The 21984-nt window shown below is 26.9% G+C and overlaps 3 protein-coding genes across 5 annotated transcripts; 2 read left to right on the top strand and 1 right to left on the bottom strand.

The window, feature by feature from the left end:
- The first annotated feature begins 147 nt into the window (after window positions 1–147).
- On the top strand, window positions 148–6687 carry LOC132915451 (putative uncharacterized protein DDB_G0282133). The gene is made up of 15 exons (XM_060975256.1): window positions 148–686; window positions 1002–1135; window positions 1221–1322; window positions 1395–1519; window positions 1588–1771; window positions 1853–1956; window positions 2042–2158; window positions 2250–2365; window positions 2491–2539; window positions 2695–2874; window positions 2963–3203; window positions 3327–4241; window positions 4439–4602; window positions 4755–4914; window positions 5010–6687. The coding sequence occupies exons 2-15, from the start codon at window positions 1010–1012 to the stop codon at window positions 5850–5852; spliced, it is 3426 nt and encodes a 1141-aa protein (XP_060831239.1). The 5' UTR covers window positions 148–686; window positions 1002–1009; the 3' UTR covers window positions 5853–6687.
- LOC132915449 (bifunctional glutamate/proline--tRNA ligase) lies at window positions 6318–14426 on the bottom strand. Its single transcript, XM_060975250.1, has 14 exons — window positions 14029–14426; window positions 13580–13762; window positions 13078–13490; window positions 12648–12999; window positions 12372–12543; window positions 11886–12287; window positions 11365–11815; window positions 11053–11292; window positions 8974–10956; window positions 8473–8874; window positions 8018–8406; window positions 7796–7939; window positions 7549–7715; window positions 6318–7390 (listed from the first exon to the last, which is right to left on the bottom strand). The coding sequence occupies exons 1-13, from the start codon at window positions 14069–14071 to the stop codon at window positions 7550–7552; spliced, it is 5340 nt and encodes a 1779-aa protein (XP_060831233.1). The 5' UTR covers window positions 14072–14426; the 3' UTR covers window positions 6318–7390; window position 7549.
- Window positions 14427–14627: 201 nt separating this feature from the next.
- LOC132915459 (serine/threonine-protein kinase D3) lies at window positions 14628–21840 on the top strand. 3 transcript variants are annotated; one of them, XM_060975269.1, is made up of 14 exons: window positions 14628–14812; window positions 14910–15203; window positions 15651–15929; window positions 16021–16152; window positions 16223–16428; window positions 16495–16774; window positions 16844–17001; window positions 17125–17186; window positions 17266–17395; window positions 17481–17613; window positions 17700–17879; window positions 17993–18739; window positions 18812–18897; window positions 18977–21840. In XM_060975269.1, the coding sequence occupies exons 3-14, from the start codon at window positions 15665–15667 to the stop codon at window positions 19088–19090; spliced, it is 2493 nt and encodes an 830-aa protein (XP_060831252.1). In that variant the 5' UTR covers window positions 14628–14812; window positions 14910–15203; window positions 15651–15664; the 3' UTR covers window positions 19091–21840. The 3 variants fall into 3 exon arrangements, with proteins under 3 accessions (XP_060831252.1, XP_060831253.1, XP_060831251.1); XM_060975270.1 differs by lacking the exon at window positions 14628–14812 and having other exon boundaries at window positions 14831–15203; window positions 17272–17395; XM_060975268.1 differs by lacking the exon at window positions 14628–14812 and having other exon boundaries at window positions 14831–15203.
- Window positions 21841–21984: the final 144 nt, after the last annotated feature.

The raw sequence follows: 21984 nt of genomic DNA, 5'->3' as shown, positions 1-21984 counted from the left end.
CAAATATTTGTAAAAAATTAATTTGATTATTTGAATAGTTTACCTATTGCGTCACCAGAGAGCGCAGCATTTGGATAAATATCGTTATACGTGCAACTGGGGCTATATCGTGCGTGTGTGTACATATATTCAATGGTTTGTAATTTCTTCTAAAAGGAAGTGTGTGTAGTGCATATTTTGTTAATAATAAATAACAATTAGTAATTTGAATTAAATAAAGTTTTATTTATCAATTTTTTAACAGATATACGAATATAGAATTTATACGGCTATTGGAATGTGAATCTTTATTAAAAGTTTGGTGTAGTATCACATTAATTATATGGAGTTTCCCCGCGTAGTATTATTTTGAAAATAAGCTGCTTGTGATCGAGCAATAACCTGTCGAAATTCAAAAATTTGTTATTTCTTTATGTACTCTTGTCTGTATTGTGCGGAAAAAGATATTAATCGGGTTATTGAAATGGAATGTTTCATTTATATTATCATGCATTAATATCACGATTTCTCATTCTGTCGATCGTTTTCATTGTAAGAATGACTTATATGTACATTGTACATACGTAATAAAAGTGTTTTCCAAATATGTATTTATAAAGGAAGTTCATATGATACTTTTAATTTTGATGTATATTTTATCTACATATATGCGTCTGAAGTTGTGCCTTTAGAAAAGAATTTAATTTGTACGTATTGCACTGATTTTATTTTACATACCACTTATTTGCTACAACAATGACAATGACAATTAAAAATTTGCCGTTTTTTACTTATTGATGTAAGAAGAATGATTCCTACTTATATAGAATATTCAAATTTATTTTTTTAAGTACGCCATTGTATAGTAAATAAACAATATATTTATTGTATTTGTTTAATAGACATTTATTGTGTTAAATATATTACAGTCATATACACTTTTTGTATTAGTTATATAAAAAATATTATATATTAATCTCTTATGTATTATACATTTTAAATCTGTTTATTAAATTTTATAGCGAACACCATGTCAAAGCGCAATAAACCATCTAAACATAGAATTTGCTGCTTCTGTAGATTATCAGAGAATAATGAATTGGAATTTGGAAAATTTTATGAAGATGGTGAAATCGTTACACATTATTATTGTTTGGTACATGATTTTATAAATATCATATGTTAAGCAGTTTTAATATCATAATACATATTTAATATTTTAACACAATATCCTGTTATAGCTTTTATCATCAAACATGCAACAGAGAGGAAAGGATGATGAAGGTATTTTAGGATTTTTGAAAACAGATATAAAGAAGGAAATTAGCAGGGGCAAAAGATTGGTAGGTATTCATATATAAACAAAAAAAAAGAAAATATATATTTGGAAATTATAATATAATTTTAATTTAAAGGTATGTTCATACTGCAAAAAAGCTGGTGCCACTTTGGGATGTTGTAATGTAAAATGTAAAAAAATATTTCATTATCCTTGTGGGCTAAGGGCTGGAACCCTAAATCAATTTTTTGATGAATTTAGGTACATTATGTTTATATTGACTTTATAATTTTGGCCTTTTTAAAAATAATGAATATATTATATTTTAGATCATATTGTATAAAACATAGACCAAAACAGAAAATAGATGCTCGTGTCAAAATTGAATTGTCAAAAACCAATAAAGTAGTATGTTGTATATGTTATGATGAAGTAGATCCTTATGATACAGTTGGTACAATGTGGGCTCCATGCTGTAAAAAAAATGCATGGTTTCATAGAAAATGTGTTCAGGTAAAATAACAGTTTATTTAAAAATATTTGAATTTTTAAGTATATAGAAATATATATTAGTTTCTGAAAAAATTGTTTTAGCAACTGGCTATGAGTGCTGGTTATTTTTTTAAGTGTCCTTTATGCAATAATAAAAATTCATTTCAAAAGGCAATGTCAGAATTTGGTATTTTTATTCCAAGTCAGTAAGTAAAAAATAAAGTTTCTTTGTATACTTTGTAATAAAATGCCAAATCAAAAGAGTTTTTCATTTTAATGGTTTTGCTTTAGAGATGCTTCTTGGGAACTCGTACCCAATGCATTTGAAGAACTTTTATACAGACATGATCAATGTAATGCTCCAATATGCTTATGTCCTAAAGGTAGAAAATATACAAGTTTTAACGCGTAAGTAAAGAAAAATTTTATTTATTACATATCAATGTGACTAAAGATTTTAATTTCTCATTTTTTATATGTTGTAATTGTGATTTGGCAGGAAATGGGAATTAGCTCTTTGTCGAACTTGTGGTTCACAAGGAACTCACATGGCTTGTGGACAGCTTAAATGGGCTAATCCTGTTTGGGAATGTGGAGAGTGTATTTCTATTTTAGGTAAACAATTAAGAAATTTTTGACTAAAGTTTTTGAAGAAATATATATAAATAAATATAATAACCTTTTATCTATATAATTACCCATATAATATTATTGTAATCTTGATTTATTCTTTTACATAGGCAAATCTAAGGCGACTGCTAGTTCAAGCACAACAAAAGATACATTACAGTATGTATTAGTCTGTTTCTAGGTATTAAATTTAAGTATTATTACTTAATAAATATATGAATTATTAGTATATTATTTATAAATTTAAATTATTACATATATTATATTTAGTATATATATAATATATATTATTACATACATAATTATTTCTCCAGGAATGTTTCTAATTTCGAAGATTCTGACAGTGATATTTCTGTTGGTAAAGACTCACCTATACCATTTGCATCAAGTTCACCACTTATAAGTTCTGCATCACAATCACCAATAATTAAACAACGTCCTGGTCCTCGAAGTTTTAAATTAAGACAACTTAAACTAATTGAAGAAATGCAAAAGTTGGTATTTAAATAATATAAGGAATTAAAAGCATAGATTTCTAAGTACATTAAACTTAATATTAAAAACTATTTTAATATTCAATAGCAATAATAAGTATCGAACCAGAGCAAATATAAATACCATGTTGAATCCAACGAATGTGGAAAGGCACAGCCTGCAGTCTACAAGTACTAAGGAAAGTTTTATGAGTGTGTCAAGTTCAGTAACAGCTTCAATGTTACATAATTATGAAGATAGTTCCAATTCTTCAATTTGGCATTCCAAATCACAACTGGACAAACAAGTTGATATTATTACACTCGATAGCGATGATGACATTATAGAGGCAAATATTAAAACTTATAAACAAGAATTAACTGAGAATATAAATTATTTCAATATTAAAAATATAAATTAAATAATTATTTATAAAATACAATTTACACAGATGTTCGTATATATTTTACAGGCCAGTAATTTTATTTCATTAAATAACGTGTTTATTGATGCTAATGAAAGTGAAAATTCTTTATCTTCGTTTAAAAGAAATAAAGTCGAATCTAATAAAAGTAATACTATATACAATTCTAATCTATTAAAAACAGAAAAATTACAAGAAAACAATCAAAATCAAACAGATACTAATAATTCCCTGATAAGCAATTTAAATGTAACTGAATTTGATAATTTAAAGAAATTCAGTCCAGAGAATAAAACAAATTTTAACATTTTGGATAATGTAATACAATTAAACGATGAAAATGAACACAATTGTACTGATTTTACTCCAAATATCAAAGTTACAGATGTAGTTTCATTGGCATCCAAAGAATTTGAGAATCTATCATCTATTGAACTAGAACAAAAGATCAATAATCCAACAACACAAAATAGGGATGGATTGATAAGTAATAATTCACTGCTACAACCTTCATGTAATATTTTAAAATTAAATTTAAAAAGAAAACGTGATAAAAGTATATCGTTACCAATAGCTTCATGCATAAGTGAACCTAAAAAGTTGCGGGAAACTAATAGTGTAATGGAAGAAACATCACAAACATCACACATACCTTTACATGCTTTTATGTATGTTACATCCAATAAAAATAATCTAAAAATTAGTAATCATAATGAGGATAGCACTTCGATAGATGAATTTCATTTGCAAAACAAAAAAAAACATATTCAAATTAAACAAAATTGTAATAAGAATCAAGATATTCCACATACGTCTAGTGCAAAATGTTCATTAAAAATGAATGCATCAAATAATATATTCATTAATAATACTGATACAAACAAAGAAAAATTTCATATATCTGTAGATACTGAAATGAATAAAATATCTCAAAATATTAAAGTTAATAATAACATAAAAGATGTAAGTAAAATATCTTTTAAATTGTATATTTTCTATAAAAGAGATGTATAATAAATAACTGTGTCTATATATTGTACAATATATTTCATATTAACATTATTTATTAAAGAATATTTTTATTTAAAAATAGTTTGAAAAAGAAAATGTATAAATTCTTTAAATTGTTTTATTGAATGTATCGTTTGTAATATTAACAGTGTGATGAGGATGGAGGTATCAGCCCTGTTATTGAATCAAGTAACAGAAGTTTCACAGATGATGCAAGAATTAATTGCATTGAAAAACCTATCACATTAGACCATTCAAAACCAAAAAGATCACAAATAACCGAACAATGGAAACCTCAGAACGATGTTGAAATGTAAGCATTATATATCTTTATTAATATTTTTATATTATAACAATTTACCGAAATTTAATTTTGCATATTTATACTTCCAAATGGATGAAATGTTTGGTAAGTAATATCATTGCACTTGTATATAAGATATTATAATATTTCATGAATTATAGGCTTATTCTAAAACAACACAGAACATCAAATAATAAATTTCACAATATGTATTGGCAAGGGAAAAGTGAATCCACAGACAGTAATTATTCTCAATTAATACCAGAATATGTGTGTTTACGTGATCTTAAGTTTCGTGTATCTAATATAAATAATCTGCAGGTGAATATATTTCAATTAGTATTTGTCTATTATATCATTAAAAATATGTAGGAACTTTATGGATTACTTATGCGATTATAATTCTTTTTACATAGATGATCTTATATGATAAATATTCTGTAAACATTAATATGGAATGTGTAACTACTACAAGGAAGAACACTACATTTGATGTACCAATAAAAAAGGTTGCTCCACAATGTATTTTTAAAACACAAAATGATACTTTCCTAAATGTTAGATCTGGAAATATTTATAGCAATAAAGACAAAAACACAAGCATATTTGTTAATGAATACTCTGAACATGATCAAGATGATATAAAGGAAAATCTGGATCCAGTAATAACAATTCCTTGCAAAACTACAAAAGATGATTTACTAATTAATGCAACATTAGTTACAAATAATCCAAATGTTTTTACAAATAACAATAATCAAAGTGAGAATAAAACAATTGAGCATAACGATGGAGGACGAAATCATGAAACTATTAGATTAAGTGACGACATTAAAAATAACTTCGATGCCATTACAAGTTGTAACTATAATTGTGGTAGAAGTATTAATGATGTAGAACAAAATATTCAAAATTTAAACTTTGATGATATTATAAACAGAACATATGAAATACACAGTATGAAAAAAGGTTTGAAAACAGATTTTAAAGTAAGTATTGATTTAAAAAAGATTAAATGTTTTGTCGATGATAATCCAGACTTGTTCTCAAGATATAAAAAAGAGGATAGTAAAAGGTGCATTCAACAAACAAATTTTTTAAAAGAACAAAATAATATACAAACAAATTTTAACTCACCAGAACATGTAAAAAATTCAAGCATAGATGAATCAAAACATGATGAAAATTCTACATTATCTACATCTAAATATGTAATAAAAGAATCGACAAGTCACAACACTGAAACTGAAAAAGATTGAAGATTTCATTACTGAAATGAAATCCTTACAATAAACAATACATATTGGTATTTTGTCGAATAGTTAGAAATGTGATTTAAGAAGTACTAGTAAGAAATTGTTTAAAATAATATATTTTCAATATTATAATATAAATATGTACATAGAAAACTCGTATTTTAAAACCTAAAGCGGTATTTATTTACAAAACGTTAAAAGCACGTTTATACATGGTACATTCATTAACAATATAATTTCATAAAATAAATATATCACTTTTGTATGCAACATTTAAAAATGTAAGGATAATACAAGAATAATTTGTAAATTTTGTAAAATTACATATGTACGTACATATAAATACTCGCACATACAAAATGTACCAGAGTGGGTAATATGTGTAACTGGACAAAAGATGAGTTTATAAACAAAGACAAATTGAAAAAAAGGATAACCTTTTAATTTCAGATTTTTTTCTACAGAAAGTCGAGTTTGAAAATTTAGACTACTCAGCTCATTCCTGATCGAATTGATTGTGTCTGTCAATGACTATTATTTCAAATTTGAAGTACCGAAAAAGAAGCTTGAAACGAAAAGTTTTATTCTACACTTTTGATTTACCTTTATTTGTAGAATAAATTCTTACCCGCTTGTACCACCCTTATTCAATTGAAAGTTAGCTACGTGCATACGTAATAGAAAAATTTTCAAATATTATTTTTTTCAAAATAAAATCTCAACTAAGAATCTTCATCTTTCTCGACTTACTTTTGTATATAAAATAACTTTTTACCTGATTACCATCTCTCCTGATATATTCTACAAGATGTTAAAAATATACATATTTGAAAAAATACTATTGTTTTGTTTCAATTATGAATTAGAAGTACTGTACATATATGTTGGTAAATACATCTCAATTCTGTATACAATACATTATTTTAGCTTCTAATGTATTTGCAATAAGTATTATTTATACTTATAAATTTATAATATTTAAGTACCTTTTATAATTAAATTTTATAATTTATTTATGAAATGCTTTCAAAATCTAAATAGCATATGTCTTCTTTATTATTCCTAGTTGTATATATAGTATATGCGTCTTACTATATTTCAAATCATTTTAAAATTTGTTATAGTTTATTTTGTTTTAAGTAATATAACAGACAATTTTTTCCAATACTTTGTTTATATTCATCTACAATTTAACTATAAATAAGAATACATAAAATTAAGTAAAATTTACTTAAATAGAGGTTTAGACGATATAAGCAATATAATAAATTTTAGATACAATTACACCAATTATAAGCAAATACAATGATAAATAAAATAATGATAAAATGAACTTGATTATTTCAAATTTGAAATAGTATTAAGTCGTTCGAATAGTTTTTTTCGTTTTATAAGGAAATAATGGATGCATAACATTTTCCGTTTTATATTATTTTATCGAATTACGTATGATCTATTTTGTTCTATCAAAATAAGGATCACAACGTTCGACAGATTAGGCTTCATGTTTGTATAAAGATGCGTCGTTGTAAAAGATGCGTCTGTAAAAGAAAGACACTTTTCGGACAACCTAATACAAATATCAATTCATATGGATAAGTATTATAATACTAATATTAAAGTCATATATAGAAAACCTGTTGTTTAAAGAAATTTTTATTGTAATAATTGTCTCATTTTTTTATACATATTAGATTACTTTAATAGCTACGGCCGAAAAGTGTATAAAACTGCGGTTTGTTCTGACAATCGGGGTGGATACATGTTTGTTTATCAAAAGATGTTGATGAAGGTGGTTGTTCAAATGGTATGCATAGACTTTTTGCACCCATTGATAATGTTCCAATTTCTCCTCCCGTATCCTCTCTATGAAGAGAAATAAAATGTATCTACTTTATATTCTACAGACAAGTGTCAATCATAGAAAAGATTTTAACCATATTTACCGTGCACTGTCGCGTTTAATTTTATCTTCACAAGATGATTCTCCACAAAATGGTGATAATAATATGTTTTTTTCATTGAGATAAGAACAAAATTCATTCCAATTATCCGCACGCTTAATATGCTCGTTTAAGTTTTTTTTTGCTCTGTTAGGGAAAAAAGTCCATTTATAAAATAATAGTATTTACAATATTATATAAAGGTCTTATTTTCTAATAGCTTACTTGGAAAGCATATCTGCTTGTATATTAGTCAGTAATGTATGCAAAGCCGTGACTACGTCAGGTCTTTTTGCAAATACTCTTTCAGAATTATCTCTACGTACAAAAGTGACCTGATTTTTGTTTAAGTCTTTAGGACCTACTTCAATTCTTACAGGTACACCTTTTAATTCCCAATGATTAAATTTCCAACCTGGAGTGCGATTACTCCGATAATCTGCTTTAACTCTAAGTGAATCTTTCGAAAGTTCATCCAATAATTTATTACATTCAGAGAACAATAATTCTCTTTGTTGAGGCGTTGTACTTGCTGTAATACCGCAAGGAACTATAATGGCTTGAATAGAAGCTACATTTGGTGGTAATACTAAACCTTTATCATCTCCATGGACCTACAAATGAAGTATGAAATTATTTCCCTAAAAACTATTCTTCTACTAAAGCAAAGATATATGTACCATTATCATAACTCCAATCGTGCGAGTCGTTAGACCCCATGAATTTTGATAGACAAATGTTTTTTCATTCCCTTCTACTGCATTCTCTACTTGAATATTAAACATTTTAGAAAAATTTTGTCCGAGATGATGACTTGTCGCTCCTTGTATTGCACGACCACTTGTTGAAATAAAAGCTTCAACAGTGGTAGTGTAGTCACCACCAGCAAATTTCTCTTTTTCCGTTTTACGGCCTTTAACAACAGGTATTGCTAACAAGTCTTCATATACTCTTGCATATAGATCTAAAATGAGCATGACTTCTTCATCAGCCTCAGCTTTAGTAGCAAAAGCAGAATGACCTTCTTGCCACAAAAATTCTCTTGTACGTAAGAAAGGTTTAGGATCCTTAAATTCCCATCTCTGTGATAAAGGAACATTTGATTACAATAACATTTTAAATAAAAAAGTAATTATTTTATTCCTAATAACTAATAATTTACATATGTATTTGATACTTACTACAACATTATTCCATTGATTAAGTTTTAAAGGAAGTTCAGTATCAGATTTTAACCATTTGGCATAAGCAGGATACATTACAGTCTCTGATGTTGGTCTTATAGCAATAGGTTCTGCTAAGTCTGATTCTCCACATTTTGTTACCCATGCAACTTCAGGAGCAAAATCTGCTATGTGCTTTTTTTCTTTTTCTAATACTGTTCGTGTAACGAACATAGGAAAATAACATTCTTGTACACCCATTTGTGTTATTTCTTTGTCAATGTATTCTTTTATCATTTTCCACACAGCAAAACTCCACGGGCGGTAAATATAACAACCGGATACATCGTAATATTCAATCATACCACTTTTAGTAATAATTTGAGAATACCAATCAAAGAAATTTTCTTCTTTTCTTGCCTCTAATCCTAATCTTGTTTTACCTGTATCTACATCTTTCATGCTTTCATTTTTACATATTTCTTTATTAGATGTATTCTGTTTTTCGCGTTTAGAAACATCTTCTTTTTTCTTCTTAGACATATCAGATATTGATTTCCATTCTTGTCCTGTTAATGCCTTATAATTATTTTTCAAATCTAATAGAATCTTTATTTCTTGGTCAATAATACTTTTATCTGTTTTAATTTCTTTTAATTTTCTTACTTTATCTCCTTGTTTCTGTATACTTTCTGATATTTTGTCAGCAGAATTTTCGTCTTTATTCGTTACATCACTTGTTGGAATAGTAGATGGTTTCCAATCTTGACCAGTAAGAGATTTGTAATCCAACTTTAAAGCCAAAAGTTTTTTTACCTCTTCATCGATAACATCTTTTTCTGCTTTCGAACTTTTTAATTGCCTTACTTTATCTCCTTGTTTTTGTATACTTTCAGATATTTCGTCAACAAAATTTTTGTCTTTATTCGTTACATCAGTTGCTGGAATAGTAGATGGTTTCCAATCTTGACCAGTAAGAGATTTGTAATCCAACTTCAAAGCCAAAAGTTTTTTTACCTCTTCATCGATAACATCTTTTTCTGCTTTCGAACTTTTTAATTGCCTTACTTTATCTCCTTGTTTTTGTATACTTTCAGATATTTTGTCAACAGAATTTTTGTCTTTATCCGTTACATCAGTTGCTGGAATAGTAGATGGTTTCCAATCTTGACCAGTAAGAGATCTGTAATCCAACTTCAAAGCCAAAAGTTTTTTTACCTCTTCATCGATAACATCTTTTTCTGCTTTCGAACTTTTTAATTGCCTTACTTTATCTCCTTGTTTTTGTATACTTTCAGATATTTCGTCAACAAAATTTTTGTCTTTATTCGTTACATCAGTTGCTGGAATAGTAGATGGTTTCCAATCTTGACCAGTAAGAGATTTGTAATCCAACTTCAAAGCCAAAAGTTTTTTTACCTCTTCATCGATAACATCTTTTTCTGCTTTCGAACTTTTTAATTGCCTTACTTTATCTCCTTGTTTTTGTATACTTGCAGATATTTTGTCAACAGAATTTTTGTCTTTATCCGTTACATCAGTTGCTGGAATAGTAGGTGGTTTCCAATCTTGACCAGTAAGAGATTTGTAATCCAACTTCAAAGCCAAAAGTTTTTTTACCTCTTCATCAATAACACTTTTTTCTGCTTTCGAACTTTTTAATTGTCTTACTTTATCTCCTTGTTTTTGAATTTCATTATATAATCTTACAACATGCGATTCTGTTAATATATCTTTTGTTATATTTTGATTTTTTATTCCAGTCCACTCATTACCAGTTTTATTTTTATATTCTGTTTTTAAATTAGAAAGTCGTTGCATTTCTTGATTTATCTTCAATTGTAATTCTTTAATTCTGCTTTCTTGTTGTACAATATTTTTAGACAATGTACTTTCATCAGATATCATTTGCGACTTATTTAAAGTTGTACCTAGTGTCCCAATTTCTTCTAATTGTACAACAATTTTTTTGTTAATTAAGTTCGCATCTAATGTTCGTTTCTAAAATAATAACAATAAGAAAAAGAATTTAAATAATGTAAATCATATTACATGTACATTATTAACTTATTATTGTAGAAACAAAATGATACATACATTTTTTTGAGAAATTTCTTTAACAGATGCTGGTGTACTACCAGTAGGTATGGATTTTGTTACATTTGTAGTATGGCCATCTGGAATATGAAATAATATTAATGGCTGTTCTCTAGAAGAAAATGGGCTAACAGGAGCATAAGATACATCGCATCTAAAAAATCCTTTTCTTTGTAATTGAATTATTTCTCCTTTTTCCACATGTTTTAATGCTACTTCTCCAAGCATTTGTATCTCTGTCTGAAATATTTACTACATATATTTTTGTTCTGTTTCTTAAATTTATAATTAGTAAAAACGATAAAAACTCACTCTTGTATTTTTTGCAATGAAATCTTTGTAATCATCATCCTTTCCCAATATTGATTTACTTATAATATGATCAAAATAAACAGCGTAGCATGGAATTAGACTAACTTTACTAACATCATGATTTTTATCAGACGGTATTGATAACCATGTAATTTTTAATGTATTTTTATAATCCTTGTTTTCTAAATTTAATTGTGCTACAACTCGTTTAATAACATCATTCTCTCTTTCAATTTGTTTTATTAAAATGTTACCCCAATTAATGAAGGTAGCATTTTGACCTTCAGCTAGCAAATTTGCATCATCTCTTTCTATATATACCTGTGATCCTACTAATACTTGTTTAGTGCCTTTTGATATATCTTTTGGATGATTTTGAACGGTTAACCATTCTTCCTTCGCATCATCTATATGCACTGGTACAATTTTATTATATTCCAAAGCGGTATATCTAAAAATCGATATTATGTGAATTAGCTTTATGAATATTTTTTTATAAAAACATTTTTTGTGTAGTATACCTAGTAGCAACTGGATCAATAACTTTTTTGTTAAATGCCCATATTTTATCCCATTCCATGAAAACGACAGATTTTGAACTACCTTGAGCAATAATAAACTGTTTCAATCCTTCAACTGTCATCCCTCTTCTCAGAATACCCCTTACTGTTGGAAAGCGTGGATCATCCCAACCATCAACTAAACCTTGATCAACGAACCAAGTTAATTTTCTTTTTGATAAAACTGTGTGCGTCATATTCAAACGTGAATATTCCCATATATAAGGACGTCTCAATCCCAGGGCATCAATTATCCAATAAAATTGAACATCTCTGTCATGATATTCTGTTGTACGCAAAGTATGAGTAACGTTTTCGACAGCATCAACAATAGGACAAGCAAAATCATATATTGGGTAAACCCTATATGAAAAATTGTTATTGAATTAAATATACAAAAAATGAAGCATTTGTTAAGTTCTTTAGACTTTTAATATTCATACATACTTATATTTTGTTCCAGTACGAGGATGTGGTTCTGGTTTGCATCTATAAATTGTTGGATCTCGTAAACATCCATTCGTAGATTGATAATCAATCTTTGCTCTAACACAACATTCCTGACCTTTAACTGTACCCTGCTGCATCTCATTCCATAATTCAAGATTCTGTTCAATAGCTAAGAATATAAATATAATGATGTTCTTAATAACTTTTTTTCCTTTAGATTATTTTGAAAACATTGTGCTATTTTTATTTTAATTTTTAATGTTTTATACTTACAATTATTTCTGTTTGATGACATCAATTTCTGATCACGCTGTTCTTTCATTATATCAGCTGGTGTATTATCTACATATGCCTTACCATCTTTTATCAGTTTAGTACAATACTCCAACATCAAATCAAAGTAATCAGAAGAATGAGTAAATCGATCTGGTTTAATTTGCAATAACTCTAAATCTTCTAGAATAGCTTTTTCAAACTCTACATTCTCTTTCGCAGGATTTGTATCGTCGAATCTCATAATGAATTGTCCTTGAAATGTTTGTGCATAATATTGATTTAACAAGGCAGCCTTAGCATGACCAATATGTAAATAGCCACTTGCTTCTGGTGGGAAACGTACTATGACCTATTATAGAAATAAATAAATTTATACAGATTTAAGTACCTTATAAAATAAAGTTTGTTATAAATATAAATTACTCACTTTACCCATTTCTGCTCCAGGCAAATCAATAAATTTACCTTCTTGCTTTCTTTGCCCTGTTTGTTTATTAATAGTTTTCTCAGATTGTACATTATTATGATGAGATAATTTAGCATTCTTTTTAACTAAATGTAATGCTTTTGTCACAGCTGATAATGAAAGCATCTGTTTATACCATCTGGTTATATTAATAAATTTTTTTTCGAACTGTGTCAAAAATTTCTTATCTACAAGAGTACAAAATACATGGATGTCAGCAATTGTTAATTTTTTGGAGACCAACCAAGTGTTTGTCATTAATATGTTATCTAAATAAGAGAGTGCATCTTCCTTTAATGGATAAAATTCAAGAGGTCCGATTGCAAATGATAACCAATGATCAACTTCAGTCTTTTCACGAGGATTGACACCACCTAAATTAAACATATAACAAAAGTAAGTAAAAAAATAAGATCTATTTATATATTATAAAAGAAATAATACATATATGATATACACTTACCATAAAGATCTGTACATGTAGTTCTAGCAAAATAGCGACTAACATCACTGCTTCTTTTTCCCAATACTTTATTTTGACTATCAGTTAGTTGTATATTTCCATCATCCTTCCAATCATTGCACCAAACTATTTCAATTTTTTCCTTATTTTGCGAATTGATTACCTCTAATACTATCAATGCATCTATATACATTACAAAACATTAATTGTCAAATTAACACAATTTTATTTAAAAAAAATACATAATAGTATTAGTTTATTAAACACTACACTAGGAAGATATTTTTTAACATTAAGTTAGATATTATCAAATAAAACACACTTTTTCACTAATATTATTTAAAAATAAAGAAAAAATAAGATTTCATTTTTGACATATGTTTCTACATTATTTTTTATGTATGTAGTTGAACTTACTATATTTAACAAAATTGTGTTGTAGAACATACCTGTTGGAGGATTTTTAGAATCAACTATAACCTTATAAGTCATTTTTATATGTGGAAATTATACTTTAATAGAAATTACATTCATAAATATATCCGCTTAGGTTAGAACCTCTCCACGTGCCCAATGGTGCCCACTTATGGTTAATTATACACGATCTGTGTTCTATACTACTTTCTCTAAATTTATACATATACATATACACACAACTATAGTGCTCTCAGAAGTACATGCTACAAATCAGATATAAATCTAACGCGATAAATTGATCTCTTTTAATGCAGTTAAAATTTGAATTTCATCCGAAAATTATAGCATTTTTTACATATAAGTCATTTATCAATATAGATAGTATTAAGATATAGAACTAAAATGTGTAATCTCAAATATGCACTTATACTATTCTAAACAATAGATAGTAGTAAGGATTATTTCTTATTCGAAAATTATAACATCCTTTATACATAAATTATTTATCAATGTAAATAGTATTAAGCTATAGAACTAAAATGTGTAATTTCAAATATGTGCTTATATTATTGTAAACAATAGATGGAAATAAGTATTATTTTTTGTTCGAAGATATAAAGAAAATTAACGAAAGTAAATTGTATTTTTTCCTTAAAAATGTGTCAAATATTTAATTTTCTCTTTTTTCTTTGTCATTTTACTCTAACTTCTTCTAAACAGCTATATTCCTTCGTCTTTGATCTGATTAATAGCAACAGAATGTTGATCCTGTTCTTAATAATCTTTGGTAACAACTATATGGCACTAGATTTTTACGTATGTATGATGCGTGAATATGTATATAAAAGAATAGATTCATTGATTCGTTCAAAATTTCTCTATAATATTACCGTAATTTTTAATAAATTTTCAGCAATATTCTCAATATTCTGATAGTCTTTAAGTTGCTTATTAACTTGAATTTACGTAAGTACCCGATCCAACGTACAACGATATATAACAGGTAGAAGCATACGCGAAGGTGGGTCGGTCACCTGGAGATAACTGTAAAATGTCATCAACGAATGTGTGTCAGGCATGGATTTGATGCTGCTTGGTGACACTCATGGGATCTGTTGTCACAATAATTATGTTTCATCGATGTTAATTTGATCGGGGAATAAATAGCTACCTTGGTACAGAATCTTCCGTTGATTAATTTAAACGTGTACGTAAGATAATTCTTGTTTAAATAAAACGTTTATATATTTCATTATTCAGAGTAGATATTTCACCTTTTTTTCATATGTTGTAAATTCATATGGTCGGAACATATTTTAAATTTAAAAACTACTTGTTAAAAATAATTCAATGATATTAAATATTAATTAATGATTTCCTAAATGCCTTAATTCAATATGTATTATTTGATCTTTGTTATATGATAATTTTTTAATCGTTTAAAATAAAAGAAAGATATATTTTACACATATACCTGATTTTTAATAGATATCATGAAAATATTTACAAATATTATACAAAAATATGAAGATTGATATTAAGTATTGATTTGTATATTCTTATCTTAATTTATAATAGTTTATATGCATTAAATATTATATGATCCAAATGCATTCAGATATTGAAGATTAAGCAATTCACCTTTTTCTTACAGATAAAACAGTTAATATGGAGGGACCAGAAGTAACATTTTTATTTCAGTTTGGTTTAACTCGTGATACTGTTACAGTTGAAAGCAGCACATTGACTCTCAAGACACTTAAAGAATTTGCTTGTGACTTTATAAATACAAAGTGTCCAGAACATGGGTTAAATCATTTATTTGAGCGATTGCTTTTATTTAAACATGATTATAATTCCACTAATATCTTACAACTTATTACAAATGCCACTGAAGTTGTAGATGAAACATTAGTGGAAATTGTTCTGACTGGTAAATTTTGAATATCTCATCATGTATATAATGACAAATAAAATATAGAAATAGAAGAATTAAACAAAAATAATCATTTAATCTTTTCTAGCACAAGTGCCAAATGAAGAAATTCCCATTCGTCCCCATGCTTTAACTGTTCATTCATATAAAGTTCCAACATTTTGTGATTTTTGTGGAGAAATGTTATTTGGCCTTGTTCGACAAGGATTAAAATGTGAAGGTAAATGTCATATTTTGTTATTATTATTTTATTTATCTGAAATAATGCAATTAATTAATATATTTTGTAGGTTGTGGAATGAATTATCATAAAAGATGTGTTATAAAAGTACCTAATAATTGCTCACATGATGCCAGTCAAAGACGGCGTAGTTCTGCAATGTTAAATGTACCAAGGTCTCCAAGTCAAGGATCTACTAGTAGTTTGACCAGCATTAGTGATGATAATCATAGTACAAATAATACACCGAATGCAAGTCAAAATAATAGTACTTTGGTAAGATTCTATTGATAATGCAATTTATTGTTTATATTATTGTGTTTTATTGTATTATAAATTTAGACAATACCGAGTATAATGACACCAAAACAGTCTCGCTCTCCTTCATTGGGAGGAAGACCAGTATGGGTTGAACGAGAACTTGCAACACGTATAAAAATTCCACATACATTTGTGGTACATACTTATACCAGACCAACTGTATGTGGATATTGTAAAAAATTATTACGAGGTTTATTTAAACAAGGCCTACAGTGCAAAGATTGTCAATATAATGCACACAAGAAATGTATAGAAAAAATACCTAAAGACTGTACTGGAGAAAATCCACGTGACAATACAGGTTTCCTTTATTAGTATTTTATTGCTTAATTTTTTCATGAACATTATTTCAATAAAAATGTTTATTTAGGTAACGAATATCCCGATAGTGGTGTCGGTAGTGAGCCGGAGGGAAAATGTGACGGTAGAAACGAAGAAGGCGATGGTGATAGCGATGCTGAATCTCCTTCACCTCCTCAACATTCGTCTTTTGTAGTAGATGAAACAAAAGGATCTGACGAATACACTGTAAACATGCTTTTATAATAGAAAATATGTAACAGAAATATTTTTTTAAATGTCGTAGCTAATATTATTATTTCGTAAAATATTCAATAATAAATATAATATTTATTTAGATTATTTTTATAGGACCAAGTTCCAAGCAATGATGACATTATTTATGATGAATTTCAGAAATCTAGACCATCAAGGTGAAGTATATTTTTTGTTCAGTTACTGTCTATGTATATATATATATGTAAACTTATGTTTTATTATATAACTTACTAATTGCAGTTCTACACCAAGCAATAATATTCCTTTAATGCGCATAGTGCAGAGTGTTAAACATACAAAACGACGTGGTTCGAAAGTTTTAAAAGAGGGCTGGATGGTACACTTTACAAATCGTGATCCATTGGTAAATAATTAGTATATACAAATGTTTTTATATCTATACACATGTAAGAAAGAATTGTTAAAATTATATTTGGAAATATTCACAGCGGAAGAAACATTATTGGCGTCTTGATACAAAAGCTATAACGTTATTTCAAAATGAAAATAGCTCCAAATATTATAAAGAAATTCCATTAGTTGAAATATTGTCTATTGAAACTGCTGAGACATCCCGTTCACGTATGTATTTAATACTATATCAACTTTGTTCTATTAAAATCGTATTTATCATATTAGTGATATAAAGAACATGAATTGTATTTTAGACACAATGCATTGCTTTGAGTTAAAAACTGCCAATATTGATTATTATGTTGGAGAAGATCCTTCATATGGAGATAACTGTAGCCAAGTTCCTCCATCAGAAAGTGGTATTGGAGCACATATAGCTAGGTCATGGGAAACTGGTATTAGACAAGCATTGATGCCTGTAACTATATCAGCCAGTACGTAATTTTACCTTTTATTATATTTTATATTAAAAAGTACTTCTTTTATTTAATAGATATACTTTCAATGTTTAAAAAAAGTATATCTATGTAAGATATTCTGATTTTAGGTCAAGAAGAATCTACAGAACCTGAAGAAAATATCACTGATATGTCTCAATTATATGAGATTTTTCCAGATGAAGTTCTAGGTTCTGGACAATTTGGTACAGTGTATGGAGGTGTTCATCGTAAAAGTGGTCGAGCAGTTGCCATCAAAGTTATTGATAAATTACGTTTTCCTACAAAGCAAGAAGCACAACTTAAAAATGAGGTCGCTATTTTGCAGAATCTTTCGCATAGCGGAGTTGTTAATCTAGAACGAATGTTTGAAACTCCTGAGCGAATATTTGTAGTGATGGAAAAATTAAAAGGCGATATGCTAGAAATGATACTAAGTTCAGAACGTGGCCGTCTTAGCGAAAGAGTAACTAAATTCCTAATTACACAGATATTAATAGCATTAAAACATCTACATAGCAAGAATATAGTACATTGTGATTTAAAACCTGAAAACGTATTGTTAAGCAGCGATAGCGAATTTACACAAGTAAAACTATGTGACTTTGGTTTTGCAAGAATCATAGGAGAAAAAAGTTTCAGAAGAAGTGTTGTTGGTACCCCAGCATATCTAGCACCAGAAGTTTTAAGAAACAAAGGTTATAATCGTTCTTTAGATATGTGGAGTGTTGGTGTAATTATTTACGTGTCTCTAAGTGGCACATTTCCATTCAATGAAGAAGAAGATATTAATGAACAAATTCAAAATGCTGCTTTCATGTATCCACCTATTCCTTGGCAGGAAATTTCATCTGATGGTATGCAAATCAGTGAAATAAAATAATAGTCATCTAACAATAAAAATTAATAAAACTTATCGTCTTTTTCAGCAATTGATTTAATTAATAATTTGTTACAAGTGAAACAAAGAAAACGTTATACTGTAGATAAGAGTTTACAACACGTATGGCTCCAGGTAAGCATTTTTATAATATTAGATACTTATTTTTAATGTTATAAAATACAAGCTTATTATAAATTATATTTTTCTTAAGGATTATCAAACATGGTGTGATTTACGAGAATTAGAAACAAAAGTAGGATATCGCTATTTAACTCACGAAAGTGATGATGCCCGGTGGTCAGCATACAGTAATCAGCGTACATGACAGAACTCTTTGCCTACGTTAAACATCGAAACATTGCCAAATAACTTGTCTATACACAAAGGCTGGGCTCGTAGTGCTCGAGCTACGTTACGACGTTTCATTCGTGCCTGACTTGGATACATTCATGAAAGGGAGTACAACTATATTTCGTTTTAAATATCAGTAAACTGATATTAAATATAACTTTATTATATATCTTCCAAAACATTTTACGTAAAAGCTAAGAATAATTATATAGAAAATGACTTAGACTGCATCGTGTAAGATAAAACATTCAAACATAGAGAAAACAACAGCAATGTTTTTATGAGAATTCTAGAGGAATTTTAATAATAAATTTGAATATGTTTCAATATTGTAAAGTACTAGATATGAAAATTTTCCATAGCTGGTAAAATATAAAAGATTCTCTAAAAAATAATATATATAATGTTATCATAATATCTTAAACAATTATTTATCTTATGATAAGGTAAATAATTGTCTCATACAGTTTTATTAATGTAACACACTGAATACATAATACCATTTTACAAGTAATATATAAGTGCTAACTTCGTAATATAAATATATTTTCCAGCTTAAAATAGAATGTTTTATAACTGCACAAAAGATGCTTAAAATAGAGTAATTAGATATGAAATAATACAAGCAGTATATATAAGTTATAGAACACACGTATATTTCATATACATAAATCTTTTGACATTCTTTGAAGTATGATGGAGAGGAAGGAGAGAAAAAAAGAAAGATGAATAGATAGATAGATAGATAGATAGATAGATAGATAGATAGAGAGAGAGAGAGAGAGAGAGAGAGAGAGAGAGAATGAGTTAAGAATATTATTATATTACTTCTTAAGAACTCATAGAATTTTTTATGAATTAAATTAATATAAACGCGACATTGTGCTACATATAATAAATTTACTAATTCGTATTTTTGCTTCAAAGCATCTAAATTTAAACATTAGAAGCTTTAATATTTATAATTCGTATCAAACCTTTCGAGAACTAATATAAAAAACCTAAAAATGATCAAGACATGCATAAAGTGATAAAAAGTAAGATTATTGCAAATGTAGTCTCCATTTTTGATCTTACATGTATTAAAATTTGTATAGGTCTTCTTCTCTATTAATCATAAAGACAAGAAAAAATTTACAATTAAATAAGTACATTCCAAATAATTTGAAATTTATGATACATATTCTGAAACATTTTCTAAATAATATTATAATAATAATTATTATTGTGATAAATTTCATACTAGAAAGTAGTGAACAAAATTTTTTAGAACCAATCGATAATTAACATATACATAATAGAGAAAATTGTAAATTCCAAGTTTTTAATATATTTATTATTTTATTTTATTAGTATACAAAGTTGTTTTATATTGTTCATTGTTTCATTGAAAGTAAAGTACATTCCAAATAGAAAGAGATCTAAATTATATACATACATCTTTTTCGTTTTCAAGTACTGTGTTCATTCCGTTTTTATTTCATACATGATCAACATAAAAAATGTATAATTTTTAAAAAGTAATCAATTCAAGTAGATATAGATTTATTATAAATTTTAAATATTCATTTTGTAGTGGTATATTATTCATTACATTACTAATACAACAACTTTCTTTTTTATTATTCTTTATCATAATATTTCTGCAATTTTTCCAATCATTAATAACAATATAGTAATAAAAAGAGCATGATGAAGAATTAGATAAGAAATCATCAAAAGAAATCATAAAAGAAATAATTTTCTTTAACTCTAGAAATCAAATGCGAAGAAATGTAATCTCTTATTTCTTAGTCAAATATTTTGTGAAGACTGAGTTGCTTTTGGATAAAGATATTTGAAATTTTTCTAAAAATGTTGTCTTTACTCGATGTTGCATTAATATCTTAAATGAAATGTTATTATATATAAAATATTATATTTAAGCGAACCATTTTTTACAGTACTTTTATATTACATTTTATTATGATATAATATATAAATATTACCTTAATTATATGTTAGTTAATTAACAGAATCTCATATGTATAATTTATTTGCAAAATACTTAATTATTTTATATTTCAAGTTATATTGTTCTATATTAATATAACATTAAATGCATTATTGTACATGATATATGGCCTATATTTCTGAAAATTTATTTAAAAATCACTTTAATTACGCAATGAGTAGAATATGTTTATTGCTATGTCCATCTTTTTATTATAAAACATTTATTATAATTTTACTAAAATACTACACTGAAGTAGTCAATATTGAAATAATGAATCTAGATCTAGATATAAACACAGCAGTTATTATAATCTTAATTAGATACAAAGATTTGTGCAATATCAATAGATGTTGCTATACCTAAAACAATCTGTATATGATTTGTTAGATTGGTAATTGTTTCATACATAATATCATGTATTTATAATACGTTTCTAAATTAATTGTTTGTACATATTAAATCTATTTAAAATTTTTTATTACTTAAAGGATAAGTTTATAAAAATATTAAATTTTATAATAACTAACAACTTGTATTTTGTTCAAGCTATGTTTATAATATTATTTACAATTATATAATTAACAAACAAAAGTACTTAAAAGACAGCAACATTATAATAAATAGATTTTAAGAAAAATTAACAAATTTCCATAAAAAAGTATAAAATGTTAAGTCATTATTGTACTTACCATGATAATGAGAATAAATAAATTATTAATGGTAACAGATTTTTAATGTTTTGTATATATATTTTTTTTTAAATTTTTTCAAACAAAACTTTATATACGAGAATTTGTAAGAATACTTTAAAAAATTGGTGTCATTACATCGTAAATCTAATCTTTGTCCTCGTTAAATCTAACAGAACTCCT

Source organism: Bombus pascuorum, chromosome 17 (assembly GCF_905332965.1).
Source record: "Bombus pascuorum chromosome 17, iyBomPasc1.1, whole genome shotgun sequence".
Classification (NCBI taxonomy): Eukaryota; Metazoa; Arthropoda; class Insecta; order Hymenoptera; family Apidae; genus Bombus; species Bombus pascuorum.
Note: the sequence above shows the minus strand (reverse complement) of the source record. Positions and strands in the feature narration are given on the sequence as shown.

Bases quoted from the DNA above. Each gene is read 5' to 3' on its own strand.
- LOC132915449 (XM_060975250.1), bottom strand. From the start codon at position 14,071: ATGACTTATAAGGTTATAGTTGATTCTAAAAATCCTCCAACAG. The intron at 13,491-13,579 runs GTAAGTGTATAT...TGTTTAATTTAG, and splicing joins TACATGTACAGATCTTTATG to GTGGTGTCAATCCTCGTGAA. The intron at 7,716-7,795 runs GTAAATATGGTT...TTCTCTTCATAG, and splicing joins ATTAAACGCGACAGTGCACG to AGAGGATACGGGAGGAGAAA.
- LOC132915451 (XM_060975256.1), top strand. From the start codon at position 1,010: ATGTCAAAGCGCAATAAACCATCTAAACATAGAATTTGCTGCTTCTGT. The intron at 2,875-2,962 runs GTTGGTATTTAA...AATATTCAATAG, and splicing joins CTAATTGAAGAAATGCAAAA to CAATAATAAGTATCGAACCA. The intron at 4,242-4,438 runs GTAAGTAAAATA...TAATATTAACAG, and splicing joins TTAATAATAACATAAAAGAT to TGTGATGAGGATGGAGGTAT.
- LOC132915459 (XM_060975269.1), top strand. From the start codon at position 15,665: ATGGAGGGACCAGAAGTAACATTTTTATTTCAGTTTGGTTTAACTCGT. The intron at 16,429-16,494 runs GTAAGATTCTAT...TTATAAATTTAG, and splicing joins GTCAAAATAATAGTACTTTG to ACAATACCGAGTATAATGAC. The intron at 17,880-17,992 runs GTACGTAATTTT...TTCTGATTTTAG, and splicing joins GCCTGTAACTATATCAGCCA to GTCAAGAAGAATCTACAGAA.